Genomic DNA, 26,408 nt, shown 5'->3' with positions numbered 1-26,408 from the left:
TAGCCTCACCTACGTAACGTCACCCACAATCCGGGCACTGAATTTTATAGACAACCCCACTTTTGTCAACTCCCACAACAGCGTCTTTAACCGCCGCCATCACCGTGCACAGCTTCTGACTTGGAAGCTGCACACAACGTAATTGGTACGAGCGTAAAATGCATGCTATTTGCTGTAACAAGCCCGGATAGTAGGGAATGTACGCGATGGAGCCAGGTGCCCCCTCCTCCCTCCGAGTACTATGTCCACAACAACCTTCAATCATGTTCCGTGGGAATCCACATCTCATAAGGGGGCGCCTCCATAGCCTGGTGGGCAGGAGCAACAGTGTGTAGCACACGCTTCTTCATTAGACCGGGGTTCGAGCCCGTGACCATTAAATATGGAGGATGACCACGGCATATCCCCGGAGCAATATGGCCTTAGTTGCTAATTCTTCTAAAAAAAAAAAAAAAAAAAACCAAATAACAACCAATCTCAAAAGGTCGGCCGTGACCCATTTGATTTCTTCCTACCTATCCTCCAAGGAAGAGAAGTGCGACCAAGCCCTGCTCATTAAAGCCCTAACCACACTCTTCTTATGACCTCCAGTCTGGGCAGAACCAAAATGAGTATACTGGGCCCAACACATCTCCTTCCTAAGCGCTCTTGTTTTTAATTGTCGGCCCATCCTGTAAACTCAAATATCCAAAAATGGAAGAGCCCCTCCCCGCTCGACCTTGGAGGTAAACTTTATAAAGGGGGAGCCATTATTAAGCCAATTAAGAATCTCTGGCCCATGTCTCCTACGTAGTATAGCAAATGTATCGTCCACATACATTTGCTATCTTCCACGGCCGCAGGGGTAGTGGACCAGAGGAACTCAACATCCTATCCTCAAATTCTTCCATTGCTAAATTAGCAATGACTGTGCTAATAGGTGAACCCATAGCCACGCCCCAGATCCACTGATGCATCACACCTGCAAATACCATAGTGGTGCCAGACAAACACAAGCTAACACCTTCACATATGTCCTGTGCATTCAAATTCGTCCTATCTCTCAAAGTATTATCGCCCTCCAAGACCGTTCGAACATTCAAAGCATGATCCACTGGAATGCACATGAATAACGACACCACGTCAAATGATATCAAAATTCCTTCTTATTCAATGTTCTGTTCCTGGGCAAACCGTATAATTCCTGATTATTCCTCACTGTCCAGCCAATTCGGCCCAAAACAGGAGAAACCAAACATGCTAAGGATCTGGAAAGGGCATGCGTCAGGCTGCCTACAACAAATGATACAAATGGCCTCAGAACGTGTCAATCTTGGATCCTGAAATGGCAGTTTTGTCCTAAAACCGTGCAGTATCAGACCAGCAGCTTTATAGCAATGCGCAAATCTCAGGTTCCAAGATCGACATGTGCTGTGGTGATATATCAAAAGAAGGTGGTAAACATATGGATTGGCAAGCTAAACAGGGATATGATAAACACGAGGAGGTGTATAGAGGTATTTAGGACATACCTCAATAACAATTTAGAGTTGGTGCATTGAGTATGGATACATAAGATGGTGGTGGTTAAAGCAACGTGGGTTGCTGATACGTACAGACAGAGGCAGGTTAATAAGTTTAATAGACTCAGGGAAGAGGCGGGGGAAGGTAGATTGATGAATCAAGGTGACTTTATTCATAATCTTAGTCGCAAGATATTGATGGGGGTACAGAAGGAGGTTTTAAGTCTTGGTTCCTGACAGGATTCCCCTTGCAGAGGTAGCTATGGGGGTGGAGAGGGCTATATAGATCTGCCTGAAACCACTGCCAATGAGATCCGGATGAAAACGGTGTGTGTTCTAGGCCGGGCATGTAGGATATCGCCTAATTTAACATCGGCACAGAGGAGGGTGTTGCGAGAGCTACAGCGGGATGAGAGTATCACGGTGTTGCCAGTGGACAAAGGTAGATCGATGGTGGTGTTAGACATGGAATACTGTCGGGGAAGGTCCCTGATTTATTGAATGATATGTCCACTTATAAAGTGGTGAGTAGGAATCCTTTGGTGGGAGTGGAACAACAGACCAATAAAGTGGTACAAGGCAGGCAAGATATCGGAGGAAGTTTTTGGAGGTTGCATGCGTCGGGTAACAAATTACCCAGATTCTATGGTTTACCTAAAGTGCATAAGGTAAGTGTACCATTGAGGCCGACTGTATCGTTTGTGGGCAGCCCAATGCATGCCCTTTCCAGATTCTTGGCAGGTTTGATTTCTCCTGTTTTGGGCCGGACTGGCTGGACAGTGAGGAATAGTCAGGAATTTATATGGTTTGACCAGGACCAGAACATTGAAGAAGAAGGAATTTTGATATCATTTGACATGGTGTTGTTATTCATGTGCATTCCAGTGGATCATGCTTTGAACTGTGTTCGAACAGTCTTGGAGGGAGATAATACTTTGAGAGAGAGGATGAATTTGAGTGCACAGGACATATGTGAAGGTGTTAGCTTGTGTTTGTCCGGCACCACTATGGTATTTGCAGGTGTGATATAATAGCAGAACTGGGGTGTGGCTATGGGTTCACCTATTAACGCAGTCATTGCTAATTTAGCAATGGAAGAATTTGAGGATAGGATGTTGAGTTCCTCTGGTCCACTACCCCTGCGGGCATGTAAGAGGTATGTGGACGATACGTTCGCTATACTACATAGGGGATGTGGGCCAGAAGTTCTCAATTGGCTTAATAGTGGCTCCCCCTTTAAAAAGTTTACCTCCGAGGTTGAGCGGGGAGGGTGCTCTGCCATTTTTGGATGTTTGGGTTTACAGGGTTGGCCGACAATTAAAAACAAGAGTGTTTAGGAAGGAGATGTGTCGGGCCCCAGTATACTCATTTTGATTATGCCCAGACTGGAGGTCATAAGAAGAGTGTGGTTAGGGCTTTAATGAGCAGGGCTTGGTCACACTGCTCTTTCTCAGAGGATAGGGAGGAAGAAATCAAGCAGGTCACGGCTGACCTTATGAGATGTGGATACCCCCGGAACCTGATTGAAAGTTGTTGTGGACATGGTACTCGGAGGGAGGAGGGGCACCTGGCTCCACCACGTACATTTCCTACTATCCGGGCTTGTTGCAGCCAATAGCTCGCATTTTACGCTCATACCAATTACGTTATGTGCAGCTTCCGGGTCAGAAGCTACACACAGTGATGGCAGCGATTAAAGACCCTGTTGTGGGAGTTGACAACAGTGGGGTTGTCTATAAAATTCAGTGCTTGCATTGTGGGGGGGGATGTTACATAGGTGAGACTAAGCGCAGATTACGCGATAGACTAGGGGAGCATAGTAGGGTGCTTACGTTGGCTAATGTCTCGGGGTCGGTCGTGGCGGAACATGCCTGGGAAACCAGACAGGGTATAACAGCCGAAGGAGCTGTAATTACAGATAAGGCAGAGGGTTTCTGGAACCGGATGTGGCTGGAGAACCTACGGATTTGTTCCTTGGGTGATCTTAGCCTGAATAGGGATGAACATTTTAAGGTTGTACAGCTCCGTGCCACTTCCGGTGCTAACATATGGGAAACAGAGTATGTGCAGGTACCATAGTACATCCTGGGTCTGCTGGGAAGGCTTAGTGCTTTATAATGAATTGTTGATGCAGCACTACTTATGTTGAGGAAGGCAGCAGATGCTGCCGAAAGCTTCAGTTTTATAGTAGTACGGGTTTGATAATTTTAATCTATACTTTACAGTTTAAAATAAAATAAATAAGTAAAATAAATTTTACTTATTTATTTTATTTTATTTATAATTTTATTCAGTTTTATAGTAGTACAAGTTTAACGATTTTAATCTATACTTTACAGTCGATTTTACTTATTTATTTTATTTGTATTTTATTTCATTTATTTTTATGAAGTTATAATTGGTCAGAGTTGGTGGCATCAATTATGTATAGATTTCCTGATCACAGATGCCTTTTTAATGAAACCCAAAACTCTGCAAGAACTGAAAGAAATTGAGATCAATTTGCTACAATTGATATCAAAATGTGTCAAAAGGTTTGTTAAAGTGTATGTGCAAACTTAAAGTCCTTCCAATTTAAAAGGATACAGTTTGAACACTATGATTAATTAATAGTATATTTATAATAATAGTCTGTTAAGATAATATTAAGTTAAAATGTTATGTAATTATGACAACCTAATGTATATTTACTTTATCATGCTGGTTAAATGTCACTGTTTTTTCATGTTTTCTAAATTAAAATTCACATAAAATTGAGCAGACCTTTTTTATTCACCCTCTATAAATACATAAATGAAACATAATATACTGTTTTATTATAAACGTAAATCTTTATTTTAATAGCACAAGATCTGCTTTAGAGATACTTAATCTTAGATTGAGTTAGTTAATTACATGACACTTAAACCATAAGTTCCCATTTTAGATTGTGCAGATTTTATTGATAAACAATAGTGATGGAAAATTTTCAATCAGTGACTACTGCAATACTTATACAAAACATACAGTTATTAATCAATACAACTCATATCAGAAGTCTACAAGCTACATAACATAAAAAAAGGCACTTATAATCTGCATTCAAAATATGCAGCAACACTTCACAGCAGCATCCCACCCCGCATAATGTCACTTTCTGCTTAGCGATTCCTTCAGCTACAATGGTATCACCCTTTTTCTGTATATGAGAAATTCCTTACTTTTCTCTTGTGTAAGTTAACTAAATATGGTAAAATACAGAAGAAATATGTGTTCTGACTTTTGCATTTTGGTAAAATTATTAAAAAAAAATTCGCATAAAATATATCTCTTTTATTGTTTTTGCAGTTGACAGGGTTCTACCCAGTAAATGCAATACAGCCATAATGCAAACAGCACAAGAAATTTCAATTACTACAAATTGGATTTCTTTAAATAAAGGGCCAAAACAACAGCATTAGCTATTTCTTAACTTTACATATTGCATAGCAGCTTGCATCAAACAATTTCACTTCCAATGTTTTGTCAGAGATCTGTCACTATTTCTAATGACAATCACCTACTATTCAGCTAATCTCAAATGAGATTTACCTGTTGGTAATCCTATTTCTTTAAAAATAGTATTCCACAAGGAAACTTATGATAATGATAAAGTTTGTTCTGTTGAGAGCATTAAGGCCATTTACTAAGTAATTCAAATTATATCAGTCAAAAAAAAATACACAAAGAAGATAAGAAAATACTATTTTTCATAATTTTTAAAAAGTAAATTTAAAATTAAAAGTAATTTTAATTTTTAAAAAGTAAATTTAAATTTAAAAGTAAAAGTAAATTTTCAAACTTACATAAAGAATGCAAGTACTTTCTTGTGACTATTTCTTTATTTTGTTTACTCTTATTTTAAAACAGCTTTCAGTCAATAATATGTCATGTTTAATCCTACTGGTTTAAAAAAAAAAAAAAAAAATTGCTCATCATTTCCTTTAATCTTTAATTTGCATTACTCAATTATTTGACTCAAGTAATTCTGACCAAATTGCCACATGATATTTACAATAGAACGTATATTCAACCCTACAAAAATTATACAGAAATTTTTTTTAATAAACTATACTCTGATATGATGGCATATCACTCAAGCATTTTCACTCAATCAGCTCCATCAATAGTATAATATAGGCACAGTCAACTGCAATAAATGGCATTTGTTAGTTTTGAGAAATATTCCATTGTCAAGTTAGCACATCTTCTATCAAATACAAATTAGAAATAAAAATGATGTAACAGTTTCAAGATTTTTGTTTTTGTGAGCATAGCAAAAACTGAGGGGAAAATGGACAACTCACTGACATCATAGCAACAACAGTACAAAGAATGTGTCAGTAGGAAACTCCTTTGGTAAACTTGGAATCCTGGATCCTTACTTTAATACAGAGTTTGACATAGCCGAGTGGTCAGGAGTGAGAGTGCAGTAGCATGCGCTCTTTGAGTGGACCGGGGTTCAAGCCTGTGACTGCTAAATACAATTAAAGTTTGTATTGATGATTTATCGTAAACTCCACTGACCTGGTGGTTGTGCTGGAGTATAAATAAGAAAAATTTTTTTTTTCTTATTGTTATATTTGATATATCTTTTGCCTAAAGTTGGGGAAAGACAGTTGTAGAATAAATGTGTGGAAATTTGCCTTTAGCCAGCATGTGGTTTAATACTGGAACAAACTCCCATCTCTCATTGTGGAAGTTGATAGCTTAAATAAATTCAAGGAAGAACTGGACAAATGTTTGGAGCAAATGGTTGGGTGAAATGGGAAGTTTTTTTTTTTTTTTGGCTGATGCTGTATAAGCTTGCTTTCTTGCATCATATGCCTCTACTAATACTAATTTAAATGCTAATATTTGTTTGATTGATATTAGTTATGTTAAATTTGTTATTAATGTAAAAAAATTATCAAATTAATGTAAACACAAGATGATTGTACACAGACAAAATACATAAAAAAATGTCACACCTAGTACCATCTGAAATGGCACACTCTGATCACAGAATATGATGCATCAAGAAATTTCTAAACAATGAAGGTACTGAAAAAAAAAGTGCATTCAGAATTTTTAATTTCTTGTAAAATAATTTTAAATCAAATCATCATGTTTTCTATGAGCTATATACAAAAAGGGGTCAAAATTATTTTAAAGAATCAACTTCTGCCTAAAGCACTGTTTTGAATATTTAGATTCAGTACTGTATGTTAGGCATAGTGTTGAAATCCTTCAACCTGGCATTTATAGAATTACAAAACTTTTATATGGTTGATAGGGTGAGGTTAATACATTCAAAACCATTTTTCATAATTTTAATTTGGGAGCTGCAATTTTTGTAAATATTTTATGTAAATATTGGTCTATTGATTATGAAGAAACTATAATAAAAAAAAAATAAAATAATAAAATTTTTAGGTCATTTACTAGTAAAATTTATAAGCACTATTGTTTTAGCAAGAAATTTCATTGCTTCTATTCAAAAATCTATACAAAGTAAAAACACAAGGCAGAATTTGTTAACAATGTAAATAAATTACCAAAAATTATTCTGTCCACACTTTTTGCACAAATATTTTGACTTTTTGAATGAACAACAATGCATTTATCAAATCTTTTGGCTTACTTAATGTCTCCCATTTTCTATCAAACTGACATTAATAGTCTATAATTTTCTCTTCTTTGACAAGTCTCGTTTGGTCAATTATAGGTGCAAGTGATGTAGGTACATTGTTCATTGTTGTCCTATTGAATCCCGATGGCAAGAAGACTTTTGTGAAAGCTTCATAATGCCTGCAAGTGTTCAAGGAAATTGCATCTGGACTCGTCAACATTCTGTAGGTACAGGATGCATGATGTACATCCTGAAATTACCGCTGCTGAAACATCAGCCTGCAAGAATCTCTCATTCATTGATTCTCACTTTCCTATTGTACCAGATGCCATTGCATTACTTGTGAAAAAGGAGGCATTGCAGTTTGGAACATATTTTGTAACAACTGTATAAAATTATTTTGCTTAAGCTTTATGTTTTAATTGAATTTATGCATGTTAATTATAGTATTTGTAATTACAGAAATTGCTTTTGTGGCTATACCTCCACACACATGATTACATTTACTTTTATGTTTATAAGGCTCTTCTTGTCTCAGCTGTGCAAGATGCAAATATTGTCTTAATGCACTTTAATTGTTAAACTGTTTTTGTAAATAAATGGATATTGTTATTTAAGTGTTATGTATAAACAACAGTTGTTTTACATGCAAATACGACAAAAATATCAAATTTATCCTGCTGCAAGGAGAGAAATATTTCTTAAAAATGGAATAGAAAATGTGTTTGAAAGGTAAAATATACAAAATATGAATTATTTCTTCTTATAATATGATATGAAATTATTCAGTGATAAGTAGTTTTAAAGTTTCATAAAGTTTATCAGCAAAATACTTAACCCTTTGACAGGCACGCTGGTGGTGAATATCCACTAAAGTGACTTAAATTTTAAAATGAAAATATCTATTAAAGTGATGTCAACGTGAATTTTAGTATACTTTCATTCCTGGTTTAACCTTCAATCAGTATATTACTAATTCTTTATTCATTTTACTTATAGAAGTTTAGTCATAAAAAATAAAAAAAAGTAGAGTTTTCATTAGGCTTTGTGTAGAGTTTTCATTATTCTTGCATATTATTATCAAGTTCTCCAAAGCAATAATTTAAAATTAGCAGCATCTGTAGCATTCAATAAAAGACAAGAGCTAGCATAACCTTTGATCTGAAACAAGCAAACAAACCCTTATCAGCATTAGAGGTGTTTATGTCTCAGTTACTGAGGCATATCAGTTTTTGATTTTATTTTCTTTGAAGTTTTGCTCGCTGGCAGGGAAGGTGATAAGTTTTAAAATGTGTGCTTTCTGTAATGTGTTTTAAATGCCCAAATGAGGGCATTAAAAACATGTTATGAAAAGCACATACCAAGCCTGTTGAGGAGGGGAATTAATTAAAAAATAAATTAAACATATATGTTTTCAATATAAAAAAATAGATTTTACATAGTTGTGTTCATAATATATTGAAAATATAGGTGGCACCCCAATCTTTAGTCCAAGCATAACAATGGTAGAAAAAGTCCACCATTATGTCTACTAATGTTATACTTTTAACATGCCTGGTAAATGGTTAAGTTTAGAGCCAACACAGGTAGACCAGGGATCAATGCGACATTAATTTTTCAGGAGAAAGAGTCCTCTAGAATCTAATATTAATTATATATTCCCATATATAATTATATATTCCATATATAATTAATGCTACACTGACTTCTGGTATGACTTTGTTAATCCTGGACTCAACTAAATTAATTTCTACTTATAATTTACAATGCCTATTATGAGAAGTTCTGTTAGCAGGTTGCACAATTTCAGAAATGAGAAGGATCTTTTCAGCCATTTAATGAAGATGCACTAGCAAGGGTTGCTTCAAAACTTAGAGTGGCAGGAGAACTTTTGAGGTGAAAGAAAGCTTCCCTTTTATGGGAAAATTCAGTAACCTTAATAGTCATTTTACTGATTTTGCTGTTCTCAGTACATAACATCTTTTGATGTTAGCTAGGTTTATTTGATGCTTCAGCATAATTAAACTTAAACTTAGTACCCTGAATTACTGCAATAAATATCATTAATATTTATTTACAGTTTTTAGGTGAAATTTGTTAATTATCCATATTTTTGAATCAATACTGCAATTAAAGAATAACAAAGAAATTACCTTTCAGGTACAGGGGGAATTGTATGTATAGGAATATTAGGTGAATCTTCATCACTCTTTCCACCATTTTTTATAATTCTCTCTCTAAGAAACTGTCCATATAAGATGTCTTCCTCTGAGGTGGACATTAAAGTATCTGCACTATCACAGGTTCCACTGTTTCCCTGTAATAATTCTTGTCCAAATGGCTGGAATGTATGGGCTGTCAAAGCTGGACGAGTATGACCTGCACGCTCATATGCTGCAAATAAAGAAGTATATATTTTAAAACTGTCAAATTAATAAAACAAAAAAACCACAATAATTAAATTATACACACTGCAGTCACAGCTGCAGAAGAATAAACTGAAGGTTACCGCCAGATGCAGTATATATTAGGAGAAAGGAGTAATTGGGTTATTTTGATTTTTTTTTTTTAATTTTAAACAAAATAATCATATAAATGTATAACAAAATAATATAAAGAATCAATTCTGATCTCATTTCATCCTTGGTCTATAATATAAATATATCTGCATTCATCCTCTTTTTCTCTATTTCATTAATCCCTTTACTTTTTAAATACACTGTGTATGGCATGACCTTGAGTTCATTTGTGTGGCAGAAGGACTGTACAAAGAATTTTTTCAAAATAATAAATATCTCTAAATGTGTATGCTTCTATAAGTTGGAAAGGTCAAGTGAAAATAGACAGATAGTTTTTGCATAGAAAAACTATTACATTTATTCAAAAATATTCTACAGACAACTGTCAACTTTGTGCCTTAATTAATACAACTAGATGGGATGGACAGATGAGTTGGGTAGTGTTGTGAATTTCTTTCTTTTTTTTTGGATTTTTTTATTTTGGATGATACCGTTAAGCTTGCTTCCTTGCATCATCTGGAGACTAGGCACCTATGAGGTGAATTGAATGAGGTATAAGGCCTTGAATGGATTGAACTGGATCAATTCTGATGGGATTCTTCCTCTTGCTCAGATTACGAACCAGGGGGAGGGACAAAATTCAAATTGAGGAAACACAATTGTAGAATAGATGTGTGGAAATTTGCCATTAGCCAGTGGGTAGTTGAATGCTGGAACAAACTTCCAACTGTCATTGTGGAAGTTGATAGTTTAAATAAATTCAAGGAGGAACTGGACAAACTTTTAGTAGAGGGAATGGATGTGTGAAATGTTTTTTTTTTTGGCTGTTGCTACACAAGCTCATATGCTTGCTTTCTTGCATCACATGCCTCTTCTGCTACTACTACTACTACTGCTACTACTAATAATAATAATAAATGGCACGATGGCCCAGTGGTTATGACACTGGACTATGTCTGATGGACCCAGGTTCAAGTCCCGCCTTGGCAGAAGTGAATGCAGCTCCAACACACTGGGAGATTGGTATAATAATAGTAATAAATTATAATAATAATAAAATGAAAAATAAATAATCATAAAATAAACATCTCAAAAGTTGCTCCAGCGGATGTACCTTCCCCAAGGTTGGAGTGATGGCTAAGGTAGATAGTCACACAATCTGGGGTCACTCCCAAAAACTAGCAGAACCACTAAACATAAGCTGGAGCTAAACAGGTCCACCTCCATAGATGGATGATGTCGAAGAGAAATAATAATCATAACCAAGCTAGAGATTGATTTGATAATGTATAGGTTGAGACTACATACCAAGTGGGTGGAACGATGCCTGGCTATTCAGGACACTGAACAGCGAATAGCAGACCAGAGAAGGACAATCGTCACAAAGAACCTGATAGCTCCTGCAATCTTGGAAAAAATCAAGCAGGCTGTGAGCGATCAACTACAAAGTACAATGAATATGGACAACATGGAACCAGAGGAGAAAGAGCAAGAAGAAATACAACCCAGAGCAGCTGAAGTGGAAAGAGATGAGTGGAAGAAGGCCCTAGCAGAATTTGAAGGAATGGACCCCACAAAGATCCATGTGATACTGAAGCAGAGGCCTAATAGTTTAAATAAATTCTGTGGAGAGTCACAGACCACTTCAATCACCAAATAATACCACGTTACCTCGACAACAATAGTGCAACACTGAGGCCATCTACACAGTCATATACTGTGCTGCCACAGCAGCAACTAGGATTAATATTTGCCACGTATCCGAGACATTTCCGCTTCCGGTTCTGGCCACGTGCTGATTGAACCATGTGGAGAAATACCACGTGTGGAGGTACCATGAATCTGCTATTTAAGGAGATGTTGCAGAAAGTCATATTACTGTTGAAGAAGAGAGCTGACGCTCTCGAAAACTCCAGGTTTTTAGCGCTTTTAATTTTATATTTTAGCTTATTTTATGGTAAACGATTTTTATTACAGTTTTTAGTATTCCGCAATATACAATTATTAGTTTATTGTAAATAATTTGTTTTTATACTATTTGTAAAAATTTTAGTTACAGTAAAAATTTTGTTCAATGGCCGGTGTATGAGTTTATTTCCTAGTAGGATTAATAGAAGAGAAATGAGAGATCAGCAGCAGAGTAACTAAAAAAAGAATGAACCACCAGCATAGGAAAGAAGACTTCAGCAGAAGACAGAAGAATTACAAGTCAAGACAGGCCAATTGACCCAGTACCAACAGAGCAATAGGAGAAAGAAATTGGTTGGAAAAGAAGAGAAAGAAAGACAGCATCTGCAGCAAACATGAGACCAACAATCAAAGAGTAGAGGAATACTTGGACACACTGAAGTAGAACCTCCTCGCACTCAGCAAGAGGCTATGGCGATACAAGAAGAGCTCCGAGAGGAAAATAAACAACCAAATTTTTTATGAGGACCAAAGAGCGTTACAGGAGTCTAGGAGGAGATAGGAAAGATGGAAACGGACCACCCAAGCAGAAGATGATCGAGGAGCTCTGGGGCAACATATCGAGCAATGAAGTAAGACATAATAGCCAAGCCCCCTGGATAGTGCTAGAATGGAAGAAAACCAAGGATGTACAACAGATGACTTCTGTCTAGCACTCACCTCATACAACTTCTGTCTAGCACTCAATCCGCTATCCACCATGCTCAACAGCAGTAAGTATGGATATAACCTCAAAGAAGGAAGGAAAAACCTACACCCTCACCCACCTGATGTACATGGAAGAGTGGGAGATTTAGGAAGAAGTAAAATGGCCAATCAGGAACTGCCACATCTGGTGACCCCAAGGAATAGATAATGTCCACAACCACTAGTACAAGAAACTCACTTACACACACAAACACCTAGCAAAGCAGTTCCCCCAAATGATAAGGCACCCAGAGACAATCCCAAAGTTTCTAACTCAAGGAATCATATACCTGAAGCCTAAAACCCAAGATACTAGAAACCTGGCAAAATACAGGCCAATCACCTGTCTACCAACGATGTACAAGATCCTGACCAGCTGCATAACCAAGAAGATATCAGACTACTTGGAGAGCTAGAACATAACGTCTGAACAGCAGAAAGAATGCAATTGAATGAGTAAAGGATGCAAGGAGCAATTAACCATAGATGCTGCAGTTATAGAGCAAGCCTACAAGAAGTGGCACAACCTGTACATGGCCTACATCGATTACTGCAAGGCCTTCGACTCCGTGCCTAATAGCTGGCTAATAGAGGCACTGAAGATCTACAAAGTCAATCCAACAGTGACAAACGTCCTGGAAGCAACAATGGTGAAATGGAGTACCACCATTAATGTCGAGAAGGTCACAACCACACTGATCCCCAACAGAAGAGGAATCTTTCAAGGAGATGCCCTGAGCCCACTGTTGTTCTGTCTAGCACTCAACCCGCTATCCACCATGCTCAACAACAGCAAGTATGGATATAAAATCAAAGAAGGAAGGAAAAACCTGCACCCTCATCCACCTGATGTACATGGATGACATCAAGCTCTACTGAAGAATTCAGGAATGATATCAGGATGGAATATAGTCTAGACAAATGCAAGATCTACAGATTGTATCAGGGGAAATTAGTCAGCTGAAACTATGAACAGCAGACTGGTAAAGAGATCAAAGCCACGACAGAGGGAGAGACCTACAAATACCAGCGGATGATACAGGCTCAGCAGTTACAACACAAGAAAATCAAGGCCTGCCTGACTGAAAAATACTACCAGAGACTTAGAAGCATGCTAAAACCAAAGCTGAATGGAGGGAACACAGTTAAAGCCATAAACACCTAAGGAGTCAAAGTGCTAACATACTCCTTCGGGATAATAGATTGGACTAACATGAGCTGGAGGATATCATGAGGAAGACAAGGACAATGACCAAGAGCCGCCAACACCACCTGAAGCCAGCCATGGAGAGACTGACAATAGCTCGGTAAGAGGGAGGAAGGGCCTGATGGACCTCATTGAGCAACAGAAAACAGCGACAGCTAACCTGAAGGATTACTTCCAGAAAAAAGCAGGAACACTCTACTGGGCCATAAGGAAGTTAGACAAGCAGCATACCCCACTTAAACTAGGCAAGGTGTCCTCTCCTGCCCAGATGGCACAAACAATGCTAGAAAGACGAGCAAAGAAGACACCCATGGCAGACACTACAATTACTTCCATCAAGATCACATAGATAAAATGGCTTCCAATGCATGGCTCATAAGTTCTTCCCCGAGACTGAAGGATTCATGCTCGCCATCAAAGACCAAGTAATCAACACCAGAAACTACAGAAAATACATCGCAAAGGAGCCTGGAGCATCAAATGACATATGCAAACGATGCCACCTGGCCACAGAAATGATCCGACACATCACCGCAGGACGCAAGGTGATCACGCAGACTGAGTACACTTTTAAACAGGATAATACACTGGACACAACCCTTGTCGACAACAAGGAAAAAGATACCTATCTGATTGACACAGCAGTGCCCAACACTGGCAACCTTCAGAAAACACACGAGAAAAAAATCAGGAAGTACACGAACATAAGACAGGAGACCAAAGAGATGTAACATATGCAACAAGTAACAACCATCCTAATCATCATGTCAACCACTGGTATGGTGCCAAAGACTACATAACAGCTTAGCAGCAATAGGGCTCCCAGAGAACACCTACAAGAAATTGCAGAAAGTTGCAACCCTGAAAGCATTAGCATTAGTTGAGACATATGATGCAAGAAAGCAAGCTTATATCAGCATCAGCCAAAAAAAAAAAAAAAAAAAACAACACCACTTCCCATTTCATCCATTCGGTTACTCCAAATGTCTATCTAGTTCAGCCTTAAATTTATTTAAGCTATCAACTTCCACAACAGATGGAAGTCTATTCCAGCAATTAACAACCTACTGGCTAAAGGCAAACTTTCATACATTTATTCTGCAACTGTCTTTCCTCAATTTGAATCTATGCCCCCCCCCCTCATGTTATTAATCTGAGCAAGCAGAAGTATCCCATCAGCAGTGCGCCTGCTCAAACCATTCAAGTCCTCATACACCTCAATCAGATCATCTCAAAGGTGCCTAGTCTCCAGATGCTGTAACTTACAGAACTTAAGCCTCTCTTGATAAGAGCACCCACTTTGTTCCTCTTACAAATCTTGTTGCCCTTTTCTATACTCATTCTAGCAACTCTACATCCTTCCTAAAATGAGGTCTCCAGACCTGTACACAGTACTCAAGGTGTGGCTTGACCACTGCCTTATACAAAGGGATAATCACCTCCTTGTCTCTGCTAGCAAAATTCCTATAGATCATGGACAAAACTCCATGACCTGCTCTGGCAGCCTGTCTGCACTGTTAAGAGAGCTTCATATCTGACTGCACAATTATCTCCAGGTCTTTTTCATTCTCCACCTCCCTGGGTGTAATATCACACAGTTGGTACGTTTCTCTTGGATTACTGCTACCAATACTCAGTACTATGCATTTGTCAATGTTAAACTTCAGTTGGCACTTCTCAGCCCTGTACAATCTCTTGCACATTCTCTTCAGGGCTGAATTGATTGACAAGGCTCTCATCACATACTCCCTCCTACCGTGTCTGGGCAGAATTGCAGCCACTTTCAAATTCAACCCTTGCTCACAAATGTTTTTCAACATTGACCTGTACTCGTTTAGTAAATCTGCCGATCTCTTACTCTTAAGGTCATTAGTGCCAACGTGTACAACAATATCACCTTTCCTGCCCTTATAAGATGATATCTGCTCTACAATGTCATCGACCTTTGCCCCTGTCAGACATACCCTGGTCCTGTTCCACCTATCCTTTTTGCATAATATATTCCCCCCCGTCTCCCTGATAATAGAGTCGCCGACAATATCTAGCTCCTGTGGGAACAGCACATTCTGCCTTGAAGATTTCCACTGTGTTGCCTGATGCACAGGACTGAGCTCTGGCATTGAGTTGGGCAGCTGAGAGCTTGATGGGCCACTCGTATTAATTTATTTGAGGGCATCTATCCTACACTTCAAATCATAGACACCCATCTGAACACTGAGTTGCCACCTGATTTCTTCACACTCTCTGCACCTAGCACACACACATAGACATCCTCCTTCGTTAGATCATGTCCTGTTCTAGAAAGGGCCACAAATATTTCACATTTAGCACATTTTTTTAGACTGTGATGCATTGGATGTCGCCTTTGGTTTCCCCCTGAGTCACAGTACTCCCATTAATTTGGGCTCATTAGCTTTGCTGCTCTAGTCTGGGTCATGATTCCATTTAAGCACAATTTAATTAACAATGAAATTGCGCTATCTAGTTTTTTATTTAACAATGTATTATGCTATCTAGTTTTACGTTAAACCTTACGCTATCAAATTTGGGGATATATGTTACGCTATTCTGTATCGATCTAATATACTATAACAACAGCAGCAAGTTACGAATGGTAAAATCCACGGACACTAAGTATTAACTTTCAAAATGTCTATCTAAATTCAAAATACCAAAGAGCTTGACTGGGACTGTAAAGTTACTTATAGAAATTAATTTAATATGACAATTAAGTCAATAAAATGGCTAAATATTAAAAAAAAAAAAACTTAGCATTCACGGGTTGCAAAATCTTGTCCAACTGAGATTGACCAACAATAACATCAGATATAACAACCACCCTGTGTATTTGGTAGTAATCCCCCCTTAAGGTGTGGATCCCCCCAGTAAGGGAGAAATAATATGAACAACAACAACAATAATAATAATACAACTAATGCACAAGAATAATTATTGAAGTAGTACTCTCTCCTATTTATCTTATGCATTCAGGTGTGGAATAACAGCCAGACTAGCCCCAGTTTAATTAAATTGTGTATTGTATTGTGGGATGATATTATATATTGCAAATAAGGTAAACACTTGCATATCAGAAAAGCATATCTTGGGTTTAGTAGAGAACAAAATCTTATTACATCAACAGCATATACTAAAGATAAATAGTCACATATATACACGCAAAGCTTTTTAAAAAAACTTTAAGAACTATCTCATCTTTCTGATAACCTTTATCATTAGCATTAGAAGAAGCATATGATGCAAGGAAGAAAGCTTATATAGCATCAGCTGAAAAAAAAACATTCCCGTTTCACCCATCCATTCACTCCAAATGTTTGTCCAGTTCAGCATTGAATTTATTTCAGCTATCAAAAGATGGGAGTTTGTTCCACCAATCAACCACCTGCTGTCTAAAAACAAATTTCAACACATCTATTCTACAACTGTCTTTCCTCAATTTGAATTTATGCCCCCTCAGGTGCGGAATTTGAGCAAGAGGAAGAGCCCCCCCATAAGCGTTGAGCTTGCTCAAACCATTCATAGCCTTATACACCTCAATCAGATCACCTTGCAGGTGCCTAGTCTCCAGATGTTGCCATTTACAGAACTAAAACCTTTCTTGGTAACAGCAATCCTTTGTTCCACTCACTAATCTCTTTGCCCTTCTTTGTACTCATTTCAGCAGCTCTACATCTTTCCTAAAATGATGCCTTCAGATCTATATGCAGTGCTCAAGGTGTGGCTTGACCATTGCCTTATACAAGGAGATAATCACCTCCTTATCCCTGTTAGCAAAATTCCTATATATCATTGACAAGACCCAATGAGCACCTCTTGCAGCCTGTCTGCACTGCTCAGAAAACTTCATATCTGACTGCACAATTACTCCCAGGTCTTTTTCATTCTCCACTACCCTGAGTGTAGCACAGCACAGCACAGTTAGTATGTTACTCTGTAGTTACTACTACCCATATGCAGTACTTTACATTTGTCAATGTTAAACTTAAGTTGCACATCTCAGCCCATCGGCTCAACTTTTCTAGATCCTGTAGCAGTTTGTTTGTTTGTTATTTGGTTTTTAGGAGCATTAGCAACTAAGGCCATATATTGCTCCAGGGATATGCAGTGGTCATTTCCTGACCTTTCCGCATCCTCCGTATTTGGTGGACACGGGCTCGAACCCCGGTCTAATCAAGAAGCGTGTGCTACGCACTGCTGCTCCTGCCCGCCTGGCTACGGAGGCGCCAGATCCTGTAGCAGTAGTGTACCATTCTTACTGTCATTAACATCCCTACCAACCTTCATATCATCTGCAACTTAGACATTAAGCCTAATATACCTTCATCAATATCATTAATAAATATAGAAAACAACAATGGTTCCAACACTTAACCACGGGGGATTCCACTAATAACATTAATCCACAAAGAGCAATGTCCACTGATTACCACTCTCTGCCTTCTTCCAGTCAACCATCCCTTTATCCACATCAGAAATTTGACCTTAATGCCATACTGCTCTAATTTGAACAGTAGTCTTCCAAGTGCAACAGTATCAAAAGCTTTCCTAAGATCCAAGATTATGATATCAAATTATTTTTTGTAACCAGTTCCTTTGTGACCACATCATAGTATCTAATCAAATTGGTCAGACAAGACTTCCCCTTAACAAACCCATACAGTGTCTGAATTATTACTGCAGTCTTGTCTAGATGATTCTACAGTGCTTCTTTAAGCAGTGACTCTATTATTTTCCTGGACCAAAAGTCAAACTAACAGGTCTGTAATTACTCATGTCACCCTTTGATCCGCTTTGTGAATTGGGGACACATTTGCACATCTCCAGTCCATGGGGACTTCCCCTGATTTCAAGGATGCTTTCATAATTATGGCTAAGGGTTTGCTTACTTCCTTTGCTGCCTCATTTAATATAACTGGATAGATCCCATCCGCCCCAGGTGCCTTCCTTGTAAATATTTCGGCACATTCTGGAACAAAATGTGTATAATTTGTACATGGAAAGAATTATTCCAATTCTTTCCATGTACAAAGAATTGAAATAATTCTTTCCAAGGATAAGTTAGATTATTAGAATAAATATGATCCTTCATAGTACAACAGTCTTTATTTCTGGTGAAAGTGTACATATAAATACACTGGTGTGCAAAACTTAAGGACCACCACTATTTCTAAAGGTTACAACCACAAAATCTTTACTTAAGGTACTCTTTACTGATGAGAATAGATTCAGTCTCAACAGCGATTCTGGACATCAGCTAATCTGGCGAGAGGTTGGCACGTGGTATCACCCCATAAACATCACTGAAAGGGGATCGATATGGCAGTCGAGGTGTTCTCATCTGGGGAGGCGTTATCTTGGATGGACATACACAACTCCAGATACTGGAAGGTGGTACTGTAGCCAGTGCATGCTACTGTACTGAGATAATCCTTCCCCGTGGAAGGATTATCTCAGTTGAAGTTTTTACACACTTCAACATTTTTTGCACCACATTCTAATTCAAGAATAATTTTGACTTTTTTGCGAATCTCAAGACATTTTCTTTTGTCAACAGACATTGTTTCCAAAGGAAGGGTTTGTTTCTAACTGATTTTTCTTTAAAATGATAGTAAAGTGATCTGCATACAAAGTTCTTAGAAGTCCCATTTCCAAAATTCTTAGAAGTCCCGAAATAAATTTATGGTTCAGTGAATACAACACAATCTGTAATCCCTGTGTGTGTCTGTTCCGAGGTGCCACTGGCCCCGAGTTTGTGCTTATGGATGATAATGCCACACCCTGCATGGGCGTCTCCGTAGCCAGGTGGGAAGGAGCAGCAGTGCGTACCACACGCTTCTTGATTAGACCGGGGTTCGAGCCCGTCACCACCAAATATGGAGGATGCGGAAAGGTCAAGGAATGACCACCGCATATTCCGGAGCAATATGGCCTTAGTTGCTAATGCTCCTAAAAAAAAAAAAAAACCAAACCAAAACAAACCAAGCCACACCCTGCACTGCAGCTGTTATGCTTTTGGAAAGTGAGGACATTGTTCGTATGGATTGGCCTGCCCATTCCCATCGAACACATATGGGACACTCTGGGGAGACGTTTAGCAGCACGTCCACACCCACCAGAAAATGTTCACTAGCTGATGATGGCGCTGACAGAGGAATGGACGATGTTACCGCAAGAACTTATCAACAACATTGTTCTAAGTATGGACAGGCAGTGGAAAGCCTGCATTGACATTAGGGGTGGCCATATCTCCTACTGAGGACCACCTCTTCCCTTTGTTCAGTCTTTGGTAGTGATGCATCTGTATCATGGCAGCCAGTGCTATGTTGCCATTTTTGAATAAAGTCCCTCTGTACAGTTTTGTTTCTGTTGTTGTGTTGGTGTTCTTTCCTTCATCATTTCTGTATCTCATGAGGTTCCTTTGGTATGATTTTCTCATATTCAGGCCACTCCTATGAGAAGCTACAGGTGAAAACCTGACTGGTCCTTAAATTTTGCACACCAGTGTATAAGCATATAACTTACAAATCAGAATACTTTTACCAATGAGCAAAGGTTTTATTACTATAAAAATCATGACAATTACATTCAGCATGTTGCTAAGCAAGGTTTTTCCCCTTTCTCTGTTTATAAGCTCCAGCTGTTTTCTTAACATGCATAATGTTGACTTACCCACACACAGTCGAACTTGGTTATAACAAGCATCAAGGGACCAACAAAATTTCCTCATTATAACCATTACTCACAATATCAGTGATGAATTAAATCTACCTCCTATTTTTTTTTTATTTCTCAATAACTTGATAAAATGATAGATTCAAAAACAAAAGAAATATTAGAGAGAAAAAAAATAATATTAGTATATACCTACATATTATTTGTATTAATATGCATGTATTCAGTTTTTAAATCAATCCAGCCAACCGTTATTACATAAAAAATCATTGTGTCCATATTGTTTAGCAATTTTTTCGCTTGAGCCTTCAAGATTGGACCGTCTATTGAAAATCCAGCACTTCTGTATGTAGCAATCCATTGAAGCAATGCTTCATCGGCGTTTGTAACCTCGCACATTCTAATTTTTTTTTTTTTTTTCACTTATGTTCTTTTCCAGTGCCTATATGTAAGCATGTTTATTCTTCCATAATGTCATTACTGTTGAGAAGGACAAATAAAATTTTTACACACTTCAACATTTTTTGCACCACATTCTAATTCAAGAATAATTTTGACTTTTTTGCGAATCGCGAGACATTTTCTTTTGTCAACAGACATTGTTTCCAAAGGAAGGGTTTGTTTCTAACTGATTTTTCTTTAAAATGATAGTAAAGTGATCTGCATACAAAGTTCTTAGAAGTCCCATTTCCAAAATTCTTAGAAGTCCCGAAATAAATAAATTATACATACTTGTTGTATTCGGTGAATACAACAAGTATGTTGTATTCACCGAACCATAAATGAATTTATGGTTCGGTGAATACAACACAATCTGTAAACAGGGTAATATGACAAGCGGTATACCCCTGCCCTCAAAAGGACAAGGTCATAAGGCCGCTAATCCGATGCAATAAGGGTGGTCATAAAAGCTAAGTCGCCTTTTTCATTTTTGTCTATTCCAAGAATTAGATTTTTTCGAATACCCGAACAATTAAGAATGTTTGCATAGTTACCAAAATTTGCAGGGTATTTCCAGGTAGTACATCATTATAATAGTGAGCGACTGTATGGGAATAAGTGTAAATTAAAATCATTATTGCTTTTTGCTCATTACAGCCGTGATTTAGTTATTTCTGTGCTCATTATAAATTATTTAGTTATTTCTGTGCTCATTAATATACATTTCTATGACAGTAAAAAGGAAATACAGACAAAGAATTTCAATAAAATCACCATTATTTTAAATACAGGGTGTTTCATGACACAGTCTCATGAATCAGGATCAATTTATGAACTGAAAACAATGCAAAAAGTTTATACAAATTTATTTCATTGTTTTCAAAATTTGGAATCAAACGCCTTTTTTTCTGTCATCAATTCTCAATGGTTATGGGGTTATTACTGTTTGAGAGTGAATAAAAAATGACTGTGCAGTTTTCAGTAAAATATAATAATAAAAAAATGCAAAATAAATAAGAATAAGCAAACATGTACCTAGCATGAATAAACATTTTATCAGATATGTATATGTTTATTTTTATTTATTATTTTTTACCACTGAAAACTTCATAGCTGTTTCTTAAAAGCCATAGCCAATTTTTTTTTTTAAAATCAAAACAGCCATAACTCCATGACTGTTAGAATCAGACACATTTTTATAAACTTTTTTTCATTATTCTCAGGTTCTGAATCAATCCTGAAAGTATAGTCCACGTGTTACAAAACATCCTGTACATGCTTCACAAAAAAAGTAACTTTCTTTTAATTATACTTTTTAAATTAAATCTTATTTATAGTTGGGAACATATGGCATTAATACTTAGCCCTTATTAATGGTTAGCATTACAAAAACCAACTTTATTACAACTATTTCATTAACAGTAAAAAACTGGAGATAGAAAGGTTCCAAAACAGGTATTAAAACATATGATTATTACTGTATATTAATATTAATTATGGGGTCCGGAAAATTGATCACCAGCAATTTACCGCCACGTCAGTTTATCACATAAACAATTTACCGCCGCGTCAGTTTATCACGTTTTACCATCTAGAAGCAATGAGATGTGTTTGGTCAAATCATAAAAAGTTATTTTTTATTTAAGTTTCTGCCTTAAGCTATGATTAGCATATTTTTGGAATTCTATGAACTGTGAGGGAATAGTACGGAAATAAAAAAAAAACACATGCATGGAAATATGTAATTTAATAGGTAGATTATGTATTTTAATAGTTACATGTATCACAAAAATAGTCAAAAAATCCATTATTTGAACAATATAACAATTGGTTAATTTTAAACTAAACTAATTATAACATTAGGTATGTCATAGTACACTGAAAAAATTCAAAATGAATGTTTATGCAATCTTCAGAATCAGTCACGTTGGGATAATTAATTACTAAGAAACTGTAATATTTACAACACAGTATGTAAATTATTAATAAGAAATATTATGCGCTATACCTCTTAGATAATCAACAATATCACCCCGTTCATCATATGTACTAACAAGCCTTTTAATTCGTTCATCACAATCACGATATTTATTTTTTTTTTGTTGCCCGGATCACTTCCACTTAAATATTGCTCAATGCGCATTTCGTTAATACTTTGTTCTTTTTTAATGCAATCAATAAATTTCCAAATGTTGGCATGATAAGCAGTGACTTGTTCCTCAAGTTAAAAACATGCTACTTAAGTTAAAGGAATTAAGTAGGTACCTACCTAATTTCAATTTTGGAAAAAAACAGGCAATTAAATTAAAGCACCTGAAATGTATGTATTTCTAGGAAATGTATACCTAGCATATAACTTTCATTTTAAATTGCACTTAATTCTTAAATAACACCTATAGAAAAGCCTGATTTTCAATTTAAAATGACCAATAAATTTATATAAATTATATGTATTGCCTGGCAATAAAGTATGCTAGCCATCATTTTTAGGCTATAAATTGTTTATAAACTTAAATTTTCTTAAACTTTCACCGATAAACTTTCCTAGACTAAGTCTAGGAAAGTTTATCGCCCGCAAATCACTGCCAGCAATTAATCGCTAGCAGTTTACCGCCGCGTCAGTTTATCGCATAAACAATTTATAGTCTACAAATGATGGCTAGCATATTTTATCGCCAGGCAATACATATAATTTATATAAATTTATTGGTCATTTTAAATTGAAAATCAGGCTTTTCTATAGGTGTTATTTAAGAATTAAGTGCAATTAAAAATGAAAGTTATATGCTAGGTATACATTTCCTAGAAATACATACCATTCCAGGTGCTTTAATTTAATTGCCTGTTATTTTCCAAAATTGGAATTAGGTAGGTACCTACTTAATTCCTTTAGCTTAAGTAGCATGTTTTTAACTTGAAGAACAAGTCACTGCTTACCATCCCAACATTTGGAAATTTATGGATTGCATTAAAAAAGAACAAAATATTAACGAAATGCACATTGAACAATATTTAAGCGGAAGTGATCCAGGCAACAAAAAAAAGAAGTATCGTGATTGTGATGAACAAATTAAAAGGCTTGTTAGTGCATATGATGAACGTGGTGATATTGTTGATTATCTAAGAGGTATAGCGCATAATATTTCTTATTAATAATTTACATACTGTGTTGTAAATATTTCAGTTTCTTAGTAATTAATTATCCCAACGTGACTGATTCTGAAGATTGCATAAACATTCATTTTGAATTTTTGCAGTGTACTATGACATACCTAATGTTATAATTAGTTTAGTTTAAAATTAACCAATTGTTATATTGTTCAAATAATGGATTTTTTGACTATTTTTGTGATACATGTAACTATTAAAATACATAATCTACCTATTAAATTACATATTTCCATACATGTGTTTTTTTTTTATTTCCGTACTATTCCCTCACAATTCATAGAATTCCAAAAAATGTGCTAATCGTAGATTAAGGCAGAAACTTAAATAAAAAATAACTTTTTATGATTTGACCAAACACATCTCATTGCTTCTAGACAGTAAAACGCAATAAACTGACGCGGCAGTAAATTGCTGCAATCAATTTTCCTAGACTCATTAATTACATCCTATTAAATTGATTGATTTTCAATGAATGTATGCAGAAAAGCACATTTCTTCATAAACGTTCTCTTTAATATAACTGGTCAGATGTCATCAGTTCCTAGTATCTTTATTCACTTTTAGGATTCATAATCCCTCCTCTTCTAATTTTTCTTCAATAATCAAACAAGTATTCAATTTCTGATAAGTGATGTTATAATTAGTTTAGTTTAAAATTAACCAATTGTTATATTGTTAAAATAATGGATTTTTTTTATTTTTGTGATACATGTTACTATTAAAATACATAATCTACCTATTAAATTACATATTTCCATACATGTGTTTTTTTTTTTTTTTATTTCCGTACTATTCCCTCACAGTTCATAGAATTCCAAAAAATGTGCTAATCGTAGATTAAGGCAGAAACGTAAATAAAAAATAACTTTTTATGATTTGACCAAACACATCTCATTGCTTCTAGACGGTAAAATGCAATAAACTGACGCGGCGGTAAATTGCTGGCAATCAATTTTCCTAGACTCATTAATTACATCCTATTAAATTGATTGATTTTCAATGAATGTATGCAGAAAAGCACATTTCTTCATAAACGTTCTCTTTAATATAACTGGTCAGATGTCATCAGTTCCTAGTATCTTTATTCACTTTTAGGATTCATAATCCCTCCTCTTCTAATTTTTCTTCAATAATCAAACAAGTATTCAATTTCTGATAAGTGATAGCTGGACTGTTTCCTACCCTCCCCCAAATTTTCTTTTTTACATCAAACTTGCACAAATTTTGATGTAAAAAAGAATCAACTTATCAGTTATGGAGCTATTGCTGTTTGACAGTGAATAAAAAAATGACTGTGCAGTCTTCAGTGGTTTAGAATAATAAAAAAAAAAATGCTTAGAGTACTTAAAGTAATATCTAGTCAGTACTAGTTTCTCCTGTCAATTAAATCAACTTTTTTATGGTTCACTTCAACTGCAATCTTAATCTCTCCCTACGTTTTCAAAACATTTTTAAGAGTATATATTTAAAAGCTTTCTCAGTGTACCATCTGTTTTATCAGCTCTAGAAAACATTTCACCTCTATTGATTTAATGTAAAGGTGGGTATTCTCATATAATTTGTTGACAATGCTTTGAAACATTCAAAACATAAACATAAAACATATGCAAACTTATTCCATAGAGCCGATACACAAAGTCCATATATATGTATATATTTGCACCTGCAACATGATTAACAACACTGGGAACTGATGTAATCAATAAGAATTAGACTCTGACTTATGGTTGCATTTTTCATTGTAGGGTTTTAGATGCATCAGCAACTTAGCCCATATTGTGCCACTGTGTATTATGTCTGTATAAGTATGTCTTCATGGGCCAATTAGCATGTTGTTGGACTGAAAAACCCAAAATAACTCACGAAAGGGGGGGGGAAACTCTGCTTCCTCCACCTGAGATTGGCTAACTACATCCTACAACTTTGACTGAAGAGGACGTGAGAAATTCCTCCAGTCATAGACAGAAAACAAACCCAAACCTCTTCAAACAAGTGATGTGGCAAAACCACTATACTGTCATGGACTATGGTTTTGTAATTCAGTCTATAAGAACAATAATATTAAGACAATTTCTCTTCATTTTTGAATTATAATTGTGTGATCATTAATGCAAAGTTAAGTACATAATTTTCTACCTAATTTGTTGCACTTTTATATTAGTTTGACTTCATTTTGATGTTAAATCCTCTGCTTAGTCTGTCTCAAGATATTGCCTTTCTCCTTCCCTCCTTGCAGGGAGGGAAGAAAAGCCATAAAAACCATAAATATGGAAGCTAGTTATATAACATCACTCAGGTAACAAACATTCAAATTTGACAAGAGTCACCAAACACTGCTTTAGTTAAGTATTAAAATGCATTTGCTGCCTATCAAATAACCCAAATATGCTACTCTTTACAGAGTAGCATATTACAGACTAATTAGCAGTGTTGACCTATCACTCTTATAATACATTTGCCTGCTGAAAGCATAGACTAAATATTTGTAGCATGGTGCAGGCTGGATGTGACATTCAAAATGTCATGCTTGTTACAAGTGGACAATGGCCATAACATACTGTTAAATCTATTACACACTGTTACATAATGCCATT

The 26,408-nt window shown here is 36.3% G+C and overlaps 1 protein-coding gene across 1 annotated transcript in view; it reads right to left on the bottom strand.

The window, feature by feature from the left end:
• LOC150089873 (uncharacterized) overlaps window positions 1-26,408 on the bottom strand; it is a 228,103-nt gene that overhangs the window by 49,468 nt on the left and 152,227 nt on the right. The window contains exon 12 of the mRNA XM_090390118.1: window positions 9,285-9,525. Coding sequence (XP_090246244.1) covers window positions 9,285-9,525 — 241 coding nt within the window. The remainder of the gene's footprint in view (window positions 1-9,284; window positions 9,526-26,408) is intronic.

This window comes from Mastigoproctus giganteus, chromosome 2 (genome assembly GCF_048544385.1).
Source record: "Mastigoproctus giganteus isolate SK-2022 chromosome 2, ASM4854438v1, whole genome shotgun sequence".
In the NCBI taxonomy this organism is placed as follows: Eukaryota; Metazoa; Arthropoda; class Arachnida; order Uropygi; family Thelyphonidae; genus Mastigoproctus; species Mastigoproctus giganteus.
This window is presented reverse-complemented; position numbering and strand designations above follow the sequence as displayed.